This window comes from Pteronotus mesoamericanus, unplaced genomic scaffold (assembly GCF_021234165.1).
Source record: "Pteronotus mesoamericanus isolate MK-2021 breed Mesoamerican mustached bat unplaced genomic scaffold, CSHL_Meso_final contig_24, whole genome shotgun sequence".
Lineage (NCBI taxonomy): Eukaryota > Metazoa > Chordata > Mammalia > Chiroptera > Mormoopidae > Pteronotus > Pteronotus mesoamericanus.
The window spans coordinates 6600328-6612557 of record NW_026555100.1 but is presented as its reverse complement, the minus strand read 5'-3'; the positions used below and the strand labels follow the sequence as shown (position 1 = coordinate 6612557).

Genomic DNA, 12230 nt, shown 5'->3' with positions numbered 1-12230 from the left:
ACCAGGAGGATATTGAAGTGGCCAGTTGGATACCCCTGAGAAGGGTGGGGTCTAAACCCAGAACGGATATCTCCAGCGTACAGCACCAGAGCCCATTAAATACACAGAAAACAGGCAGCTGCGAAAAGCGGCAGGCTTGCTCTCCACCAGAGACAGGCGGCTGGAGACACAAAGAGCTAGTTAAAGGGCCAATGCATAAACTATTATTTGCAGTCACTTGCCCTGGTCTCTGGCAAAGGTGGGGGCAGAGTGGGCTAGAGATACCGGAGGAGAGACTGAGGAAGGGGGCTTTGGGGAGAGAACTGAAAGCTTGGCTGGTGGGATCTTGGTGCTGACTCATCCACCCATGTAGCAGGAGCCATCTTGCTCAGACAGAGACCCCCCCCCCACCCCGCCCCAGCAGCAGCAGCAGCAGCAGCAGAGGACCCAATAGCCCTGCCCCCAGGGGGGATTCCACCCCGCCCTGTGCTGTCTAAGCTGGCCTGCTGAGTGCAGAGTGAATAGATTAACAGCTGAAGGAGACAGCCACAGACAGTAGATTCCTGGAAGTCTCGAACAAACTGCCTAAGGTCAGACAGGGTCAACATCTGACATCATCAGAGGAAGATCCAGAAAGTAAAAACAGCGGTCTCCTACCATAGAAGTTCACACCACAAAGTCAGGAAATCAAGACAGATCAATTTAAGAAGCAGAAGCAAAAGAGAAGAGTCTCACAAATAATGGAAAGACAAAGAAGGGAAATTTTTTTCCCTCAGTTGAAGGGAAAAAAGGAATCCCCACAAAGAGAACTAAATGAAATAGAGGCAAGTAAACTATCAGATAGTGAATTCAAAACAACAGTTCTAAGGAAGCTCAGAGAGAATTACAAATAACTACAGAGGAACTATGAGGAACTTACTGCAAACTATATCAGCATGAAGAAGGACATAGAAACTATCAATAAGAAACAAGAGAAAATGAAGAATGCAATTTCTGAACTGAAGAACACAGTAGAAGGAATCAAAAGCAGGCTCGATGAAGAAGAGGACTGAATCAGTGAGCTGGAGGACATGGTAGAAAACAGCTCCCAGAAAGAGCAAGAGAATGAAAAAAGATTAAAAAAGAATGAAGAGGCGATTAGGGAAATGCAGGACAACCTGACACGTAGTAATATTCATATAATAGGGATACTAGAAGGAGAAGAGGAGCAAGGGATAGAGAACCTGTTTGAAAAAGTAATGATGGAAAACTTCCCTAATTGGAGGAGAGAAAAAGTCACACAAGGCCAGGAAGCACAGAGGGTCCCATTCAAGAGGGACCCAAGGAGGCCCACTCCAAGACACATCATCATTAAAATGGCAAATATCAAAGACAAACACAGAGAACCCTAAAGGCAGCAAGGGAGAAACAGGTGGTAACATATAAGGGAGTCCCTATATGGCTAGCAGCTGACTTCTCGACAAAAACACTGCAAGCCAGAAGGGATATTCTTGGCAAGAAATATTCCAAGTCATGAAAAGCAGAGGCCTGCAACCAAGACTGCTCTACCCAGCAAGGCTCGCAATTAAAATGGAAGGTGAAATAAGGAGTTTCCCTGACAAAGAAGGGTAAAAGAATACACCTCCAGCAAACCAGCATTGCAAAATATGCTAAAGAGACTGCTCTAAGAAGATGAAGAAAAAGTCTATAAATACCTAATTCCTTTCATAGTCACCAATACTTGCTATACCAATATTTTTAATACTTATTAATGTGATCGTGACACTGATGTGTTATTTTAAACGTTCCTTTATTATTTGTTGAAACTAAACCTGTTTTTGTATATTTCTTGTCTATTTCTATTATTTTTAAAAAAAGCTTTAAATGACTTTTTGGTATTCTTTTCCACTTATTGATTAAAGGTTTGTAGAATTTTTTTCCCTAAAACAACAACAACAAAAACTATTAACTCTTTTTTAGATGTGTGGCAAAAAAACCTCTTTTTTAGATTTCCCATTCTATTACTTGTCCCTTAACTTTTTAAATATATATATATTATTATATAGTCTTAAACGTTTAAAATAGTCATATTGTCAATATTTTACTTTATAGCTTCTGGGTTTGAATACTTTACTTCAGGGTAAGAAATATATTGTTTTGTATTTTCTCCTAAAACTCCTTAGATTCTACATATTGATTTTTAACTCACCTGAATATTTCTTGTATAATGTGAGAAATAGGGCTCTATATGTGTTTTATTTCAAGTAATAGTGGTCCATGCACCTTATTTGTTGAATAAGCCTTATTTTCCCATTGATGTGAAATATCAATTTAATCATATATTAGATTGTTAGACAGGTATATATGTTTGTCTTTAGAATGCTCATTATATTTCATTCATCTACTTGATTATTTCTGTGCAGGTGTCATGTTTTCATTGCTGAGACTTTATAATGGATTTAAATTTTTTAATATTTTATAACTGACTTTGACATTTAAAAAAAGAAATAAAATCAATCTACACTTAAAAAAGAAGGAAGGAAGGAAGGAAGGAAGGAAGGAAGGAAGGAAGGAAGGAAGGAAGGAAGGAAGGAAGGAAGGAAGGAACTCCTACCTTTTGCAACATAGATGGAACAGGAGAACATTATGCTAAGTGAAATAAGCCAGTTGGTAAAAGACAAATACCATATGATCTCACCCATAAGTGGATTCCATTCAACAAAATAAACTAACGAACAAAATAAACCACAGGCATGGAAACATGGAGCAGACTGAACGTGACCAGAGGGGATGGGGAAAAAGGACAATGGTGGAAAGAAGGGGAAGGGACTAGACAAAGAACATGTATGAATGCCCCATGGACATGGAAAACAGAGTGGGAATTGACTGTGGGAGTGAGGGGTGGGGGTGGGATGGGTGGATGGAGGTAAAGGGAGAAAAATTGAGACAACTGAAATAGAATAAACATGATTTAAAAATTAAAAAAAAATTTTAAAACTCCCTCCAAAATAAAAAACTTCATTTATTAATATTTTAAAAATAGCTTTTACTTAGTAAGCAATTAAAAACATTGAATTACATTAAAATTTTGATTTTTAACTATGGCTCCCATCTTTTTTTCTGCTGATCATCTTTTCTGTTACACTGTGATCAGTATTTACCTTGCTAGCCTTTAACTATATTTTTATTTCTTTTACCTAAATGCAGACAACTTTCATTTTAATTTGATATAAATTGTTTTCTTGTTCCATGTAGAAAAATATTCTGGTATGCATCATAAGGAGATGGAGATAAAACACTTGTTAATTGTTTTTTCCAAATTGATTCTAAGGGGGCTATAATTACAGATATTGAATAAACTCAATCTGGAGGCATCATTTCTGAAATGTTTAGAAGAGCTTGGGGGAAAAGGAAACTTGATAAAGAGGAAAGAATTAAAAAATCTATTTTCTGAAAAAAAAAATGATGGAAGGATAATAACGGGCAATTAGTTTCAATGAGCCTTGTTACCTGAAAAGAAGAATGTAGACTTTAAAGTTTTTAGAAAAGAGACGATTACAGTAAATCTCTGTAATATTGGTATTCTTAGCTTAAGAAACAATTTTATCTAGATCACAAAGTTTTCTACTGTAACTTAAAAAAAATGGCGGTATCTGATATAGAGTGTCTTTTATTATATGCAATAGAAACAAAATACAAAACTTAATTTCTATCTTTGCTATGCTGGGGAAAAAAAGAAAAGGTAAGATAACCTGGGAAATGAAGGGTGTAAGCTCCACCAATAAAAGACAGCAACTAAATTATTAAATGAGAGAAATATTTGACATTTATGCAATAGAAAGGCTCCATTTAGAGTTATACTTTGATTCATAGAGCAATTATTAGATGATAAAATTAAACCCAGAAAAAAATACTTTTCATTAAAGAAATAATCCAGAAATAACAAGCACAAGAAAAATGCACAGATATTGTACATTGCTGGTGTGTATGTGTTTTTAACCTATGACATGTTTCACTAAAACAAAAGCTAGACTATATTTTATACTACCATCTGTATTATATAATGTTAATATGCTATTTATGATTTTCAAATATCCATTAACAAAATCTGAACTCTTTTCAGCTTTGAGACTTATAAATCTTAGTTTAAATATTTTTAAAACTAACACTTGTCTACAAAATATATTCTTAAAACCAAAGGCCACTAATTATAGCTTCTTTATACACAGCCAGTATTAGCAGATAGTTTTGAAATGCATAAATTATACCAGTGCCAATAATAATGTATTTCATGACTTTTATACAAAAGAAATGGCTAGTATCCTTAGAGTAAGGGTATATTAACAAAAGGTAGTGATGGGCTCTGGAAAAAGACTCCCCAAAATTCAAAAGGCACTTAATCAAGTTCAGTTTTACTGACTATCAATTGAAACAAGAATGTTTCATTTACTTCTTAAGGGAATTTTTTAGTCAAACAGAATAGGAGAAAAGAATATAGGTATCAAATCAAGAAATAACTATCCAATTATTTGTCAGTATCAGTTGGACCATTCTTTCCTACTTTGCTTCTGGAAACTGTATGAAATTGAAGTATACATGAGAAAATATCCCAAGAAAATGTTCTTGCTTTCTATGACAAAAAAGCTAAAGTGCAATTCAATTGGAAGGCAATAAAATAGTGTTTTTTACTGGTCAAATGATAGACTTATTAAATGGTGTGTTGGAAGTTAAAACAATGGGGTGTAAGAGAATGAGAGTCAATATTCTTTCTCTAAGCCGTTCATAACAAGTTTATCTTCCAAGTTAAAAAAAAATAGAGAAAATTACCCATTTAAAAATCAACGCAAGTTTAAAAGGAAAATTCCTCTAGGGTGTTAGATTTCTACTAAACTCCTGGCTATTATGTATGAAATTTACTATAATTACCACACACATCTGTTTTTTCAACACTTTAATAATTGTTTTAAGATTTATATACTCTACAACTTGTTATTTAAGAATTAAGATTTCCTGATTAAGACAACAAAAGTGTCATGCAGATCCAAAGAAAAACAAGAAGATTGATAATTGAATAAGGGTTGATCCTTATGGTTATCAAATAAAGGCTTTTATACGTGGTCAAAAACCCTGAAAAATTTCTAAACTAAATAAACACAATGAATTTTGCACTCTTTGTTATATTAAGGCTTAACAACAGTATCAAAAATAACTTCTTAATCTTCATCTGAAATAAAATACAATTCATAAAGACATTAAGTAGAGAACTTGACTTTAAAATCCTACATAAGAAACATAACCTTTACCACAAAACAAGACCTTAAGAATATATTTGATGGAAATTAAAGTAAGATTTACATGAAGAAGCTGGAAAAGGCATTAAATATGCATATCATAACATGGACAAAAGGGAAATCCGTGTGCACTTTTGCTCGGGGACAAGCTGGTTATCCCGGGATCACTGGTTAATTCTCATCTCCTTATATGAGTCTTCCATTCCTCTATTCTCTTTCATACAAATCATACTCTCAAACATTATACATCAATATACCTGAATCTTGCCTTTCCCACTTTGATTTCAGAATTTTCTGCTTTAGTACACAAACATCTGCAATTATAATTTGGAAAGTCTGCCTTCCAAAGGCAGAAGCACTGCCATTTAAGTGTCCACATCAAGGTGTCCACATTAAGTGTCCACATCAAATACATTAATGTTTTATTGCATTTTACTCTTGCTATTTTATAAAAATAAGTGGATATAAAAAAATGCAAGTGACACCAATGATAAGAAATGTAGAGCTCATAAATTTAATACAATTGAAACAAAGGGGGAGCTCATTAGTCTTGCCAAAAGCTGCAAATTTTTAGCGTCAAGTGGATAGTTACTAGCTGAAACAGGAAACAATTTAAAAGCGTATATGAAACATGAGGTATTATTAGGGATTTTATATTTGGGGGACCTCTAAAAATGGAAATTACATATGTATATTTGCTGTTCAAGTTGCACACACTCAACTTCTTAATGTGTTTTCAGGTTTACACATATACAACCATAGAGAACTAAATTCTCATGCTACCCTGGATTCTTTCGGTGATAAAAAAAAGTGATTTGTTAAACTGATTTTGCTGTAGGATATCACTGACTTAGGGAGTCATACCTCAAGGAATATGTGATTGACTATTTGATTTTTCCAAGTCATCAAATATTTATTGGTCACTTCCTCTGCCAGGCATTTGTTGGACGCTGAGTGACACAAAAACAGATTAAGAGAGGGGCCTGACTTGCCAGAGACTCTGAAATCAGACCCTGACAACACGACTATCTGCAAATAGCCTCTAACATGAATATGGTACATTATTATACATAAAGCAGAGACACTAAGGATCAGAAGGAAGAAATGGCTGTCCCAAAGCAGAGCCAGGACTCCGGACATAGGTTTCCTAACATCAGACCTATTGCTTTTTTTTCCCTACCATTGTTTCTTTTAGATTATGTGACTTTAAAAAGAGAATACTCACAGATGGAGGTACTGTGCCTCTGAATAAAAAAGGTAATTTTCAGGCTGGTAGCCGTGGCTGAGACCTATCAGCTCTTAAAACGGCCACTCATTCTTTCCACTTGCGCAAAAGACCTTAGCACTTATATCTTCACTGTATTGGTATGTGGAGTTAACATAATGATGCAGGATTTATATATTTCTGCAAGATCAGTTTCTACTAACTCTGACCTCTACCCATCTTGATGCTCTTTTGTGATACTGCCTTTTCTAGCCACTTCATGACTTTCCTTCTGATTTCCTTCGTTTCAGGCTTTATAGAGCCATTCCTGGCTCTTCTTTCTTCCTCCTCTTTGAAATTGACCTTTCACTTTTCTTTCTGACCCTGCATAAAATGTTCTTTCTCTTTTTGGAGAATTCAGCCTGAAAATGAAAAACATGTTTAACTAACTGCTTTGACATAATAATATCGAAAGTTTCATTTTCTGTAATTAAGAATGACTTATTATACAATTTATTCAGGCAAAAAATGAAGAACTGAAAATAAGTAAAATGCAAACATGTAAATTTGGAGTGATCTTCATAATTATTATAAAAGCACAGTAAGGACTTCCCTAATTTTCTGGTTAAGATTACTGCTATATATTATTGAAGTTTCAGGAAAGTCAAATCAGATAGGTATTTTTAAAAGTAATGTAATATTGGGGGGCTTGTTAACTTTTGTGGCTTCTGTATTAAAAGTCAAGTGTCAACTTACAACAAATTAGCCTTTAATATAAATAGCAGGCAACCTATCAGTGTTACCTTGTATGGATAAATATAGAAGAAATTCTTCTTGACTCTTTCTGTAGAAGATTCTGAAGGCACTTATAGGCCTCCTAACCTAAATAACACACTTTTTAGATTAAGATACACATGTATTCAGAAATCTCTCAAAATAATTCTAGAGGAACTTTAAAATATTCTTAGCAAACAGATATAGACATGCCACAGTTTGCTCACCTTTCCATCAAAGCGTTTTATTATATATTGATCCAGGCCCAAGTCTGTAAAAGAGAAAAAAAATAGTCACGGATTAATCTCCAATGAAACATGGTAACAGTTAAATGTACTAGATGTTTTAGTCACATTATTTCAAGGCCACAAGAATGAAATTTTTGTCCCATTTTCAGACTCAAAGTATAAATGCTAAAAGATACTAACGTTTTAGTTTACACAGGAGAAGTGAGGCTCTGAGAGGATAAAGAGGGAAAAAGTTCATATGCAAACATATTTGACAGTAGAGCCAACTGGAATCCTGGCCTCCTCCTAAGGTGGTGCTCTTTTCATTACATCAAGGTGCTATTTACCTCTAAATAAGGTGACGGATATTAGTTTAATTTGAATACATAATAATTATTTGTATCAAAAAGGCTTCTGACTTCCAGTTAAGATGGCAGAACAGGCAGACACGGCTCGCCCCTTCACACAACCACATCAAAATTACAACTAAAATGTAGAACAACTATTACTCAGAACTGTCAGAAATCAAGTTAAGTGGAAGTCTGACAACTACAGAATTAAAGAAACCAAATCCATCCAGACTGGTAGGAGGGGCGCAGACCTGTAACGGGTTGGTCCCAAACCCACGTGTGGTGGATAAAAATTTGGGAGGGGTATCTCAGGAGCTAAGAGTCCCAGCTTCACACCAGGCGCCCCGTCCAGGGTTCCAGTGCCAGGAAGATAAGTCCCCCACAACTTCAGGCTGCAAAAACCAGCGGGAATTGAGTTGGTGGAAGAACCTGCCAGAGCCCTAAGCAGTTCCTGTTAAAGAACCGACACACGGGCTCACTCTACTCAGACTCACTCCCTCTGAGCTCCAGCACCAGGATAGCGGCTTGAAAGGCACCAGTGGTATACATGGAGAGACTGAAGTGTCTACTATCAAGGTGAGCAGAGGCCATTATCCATTTTCTTTTTTTAAACGATTTTATCTATTTATTTTTACAGAGGGAGAAAGAGAGGGAGAGAAACATCAATGTGTGGTTGCATTTTGCACACCCCTTGCTGAGGACCTGGACTGCAACTCAGGCATGTACCCTACTCTTGGATCGCACTGGTGACCTTTTGGTTTGCAGGCCAGCACTCAATCCACTGAGCCACACCAGCTAGGGCTATTGTCCATTTTCTAAACCCTCACCCCACGGATGACCACAGAGCTGGCAGGCTGGTGCTATATCTGAGGCTCCATCAATCTGGCTAACACTGTTTTATCTGCCTTGGAGATCCCCAGACTCTGCCCCATCCAACTTATCGCCTGCCCAAGCTGCTTTTCCATATGAATGGCTGGTCTTGGCTCATGCTTCACAACTTCCTAAATCCTACCAAACAAGAAACAGCTGGCCTCAGTGAGCCCCAGGTGAGGTACTAGCAGTATACAGCCTAGACTCTCAGCTTAGCTTCTCTTGGGAATCTCCAGCCCAGCACAAGTGGTAGCCATCTCAGATTGCTTTATACTTCAGGAAGGGTGGCCCTAGGCAAAACACAGGTGGGGGCTGACCTTAGCCTGCATCACCTGGGAAATCCCAGGGCCAGTGCACCCAGTGGACAGCTACAGACCACAACAGAACAACATCACCCTGTCCCTGCACAGCTGATTCTCCACAGATGGTGGAGGTTGGTGGTAAGTGGTCACAACCAATCCTTGCAGCTGACTGGCCTGGGTAAATCCCTGCCTTTGATCTGTCAACAGCAACCAAGGCTGAACTATAAAAGAAGGGTGTACTCAGCCCAAATGAAGAGTGCACCTCGAGTACCCAGTTTGGGTGATAGGAGAGGCTGTGCTACTGGACTGCACAGTACACTTACTACATTAGGCCACACTACCAAGACACGGAGTCAAAGCACCTCTACCTAATATATAGAAACAAACACAGAGAGGCTACCAAGATGGGGAGACCAAGAAATATGGCCCATATGAAGGAACAGATCAAAACTCCAGAAAAAGAGCAAAATGAAATGGATAAGCAATCTTTCAGATGCAGAGTTCAAAACACTAGGTATAAGGATGCTCAAGGAACTTAGGGCCTCAGCAGCATAAAAAAAGATCCAGTCAGAAACGAAGGATACACTAATTGACATGAACAATTTACAGTGAAACAACCGGAGAGTGAATGGAGAGTCAAATCAATGATTTGGAACTTAAGGAAGCAAAATACAACCATTCAGAGCAGCAAGAATAAACAAGAATCCAAAATAATGAGGATAGTATAAGTAATCTCTGAGACAATTTCAAGAGGTCCAACATTCACATCCTAGGGGTGCCAGAAGAAGAGAAAAAGCAAGAAATTGGAAATGTCTTTGAAAAAGTAATGAAAGAAAACTTCCCTAATTTGGTGAAGGAAATAGACATGCAGGTCCAGGAAGCACAGAGAGTCCCAATATTATGTATGCAAAGAGGCCTACTCCAAGACACTTCATAATTAAAATGTCAAAGGTTAAAGATAAAGAGAAAATCTTTTTTTTTTTTAAGAAGAGAATAACAGAAATTTATTACCATGTGCATCACACATATATCCATGAATCATTCAATGGTAAGTAACCCAAAGGAGTGGTTAATGTTTGTATCTATCTACCATCTTAGATATGATACAGGTGGTTGTTATATTTTTTTTCTTTCTTTCTTTATTTTTAAATCCATTTGTCTCTGCCTCCCCCCCACCACTATCCCTTGCCCCCTCCCTCCTTCCCTCCCTCAGCTCATAAAGAGAAAATCTTAAAAGCAGCAAGAGGAAAGAAGTTAGTTACCTACAGGGGAGTTCCCATAAGACTGTGAGCTGATCTCTCAAAAGAAACTTTGTAAGCTAGAAGGGATTGGCAAAAAATATTCAAAGTCATGAAAAGCAGGGACCTACAGCAAAGATATCATCTAGATTTGAAGGGCAGATAAAGAGTTTCTCAGACAAAAAAAAAAAACAAAAGGAGTTCATTATCTTCAAACCATTATTATATGAAATATTAAAGGGACTTATTTAAAACTATGAATGATAAAATGGCAAATATACATATCTATCAAAAATTGAGTCTAAAAAACAAACTAAGCAAACAAGAACAGAGAGAGACTCATGAATACAGAGTGTTTTGATGGTTGTCAGAGGTGAAAGGAGTGTGGGGGAATGGGTGGAGAGATTAGGGGATTAAAAAGTACAAATAGGTAGTTACAGAATAGCCATAGGGATGTAAAGTACAGTATAGGAAATAGAGTGGCCAAAGAACTTATATGCATGCCCATGGACATGAACAATGGTTGGGGGATTGCCTGATGGAGTGGGTGGTGCTGGGTGGAGGGGGCAAAGGGGGAAAAAAATCAGAACAACTATAATAATTAATAAAATATAATTAAAAAATAATTATTTGTGTCAAGTTAAAGAAAGATTAGTTTAATATCAAAGGAAATTTTTGTAACACATTTAAATAGATACAAATAGACCACTTAATATTACCTTTCAAAATTTGGTTAAATAATAAGTATTTACCATGAGAATACCTAGCATTGAATTCTAAGAAGAAAGATACAAGTAAAGTGTCCATGAGGGCAGGGATTGTTTTCTCTTTTCCCACCACTTTTTCCTGGCATTAAGAATAGTGCTTGATCAGTAATGATCTATTAAAAATGAGTAAGATACAATCACTGCCTTGAACAGTCACAAAGACATATGCATATAATAATTAATATTACAAAGGAGCATACAATTAGCGCAATAACAGGGTGCTGTGCAAGCGTTTAGAGTGGAGAAATCAGTTCCCAATTACATTTATTTTTTCATAGTTACTCAGTTTTCTTTTCAGTTCTTATGGTATTCATTCTAGTTCATGCCCTTAACTTGCTATATCCAGAGTATTACAATGATCACATTATCATACCTCCTAGGTTAAGCTTTTTGCATTTCTGACTTCTACATATTTGGTTACACATTCTCTTTATCTAAAATGTGCTTCACTTTCTAGAAACGTCCCATTACAAAATAAACATTTGACTGCAAAAGAAAGAGATAAGTCAAGAAACAGAAATTTTAAAAATAAATCTAATTTTAAACCTCACTTGTATTTAAAGATATCACAGGCATAAAGGTAAAAACATGCTTCATTTTATGTTTTCATGTGTTTATTGGCCATTTGTGTATTTTCTTTGGAGAAATGTTTATTCAGGTCCTTTGCCCATTTGTTATATGGGATATTTGTCTTTTTGGTGAGTTGTAAGGGTTGGCTTTTTCACTTCTGGTAGTTTGTGTATTTCTAGGAATTTTTCAGTTTCATCTAGGTAATCTAATTCATTGGTATACAATTTTTCATAGTATTCTCTCATAATCCTTTTCATTTCTGTAAAGTAGGTAAAAACATCCCCACTTTCACTTCTGATTCTATTTGCTTCTTTTTTTTTTTTCTTAACCAGACTAGATAAAGGTTTCTCAATTCTGTTAATCTTTTCAAAGAACTTTTTGTTTAATTGATTCCATTGTTTTTCTATTTTCCATTCATTTATCTCTGCTTTAACTTTTACTATTTCCTTATTTCAGCTATTTCGGGTTTTGTTTGCTCTTCTTTCTTTTTTTAGTTCCATGATATATAAATTTAAGAAAAAACTGATTTGAGTTCTTCTTTTTAAATGTAGGCATTTACAGCTATGTTTCTCTTTGAGCACTGTGTTTGCAGTATCACATAAGTTTCAGTAAATACTATTTTCCTTTTCATTCATCTCAACTATTTTCTAAATTCTCTTGTGATATTTCATTTGATCCA

General features: G+C 36.0%; 1 protein-coding gene across 1 annotated transcript in view; it reads right to left on the bottom strand.

Moving 5' to 3' along the window:
- MICU1 (mitochondrial calcium uptake 1) overlaps positions 1 to 12230 on the bottom strand; it is a 225486-nt gene that overhangs the window by 122650 nt on the left and 90606 nt on the right. Inside the window, exon 5 of the mRNA XM_054572634.1 lies at positions 7455 to 7498. Coding sequence (XP_054428609.1) covers positions 7455 to 7498 — 44 coding nt within the window. The remainder of the gene's footprint in view (positions 1 to 7454; positions 7499 to 12230) is intronic.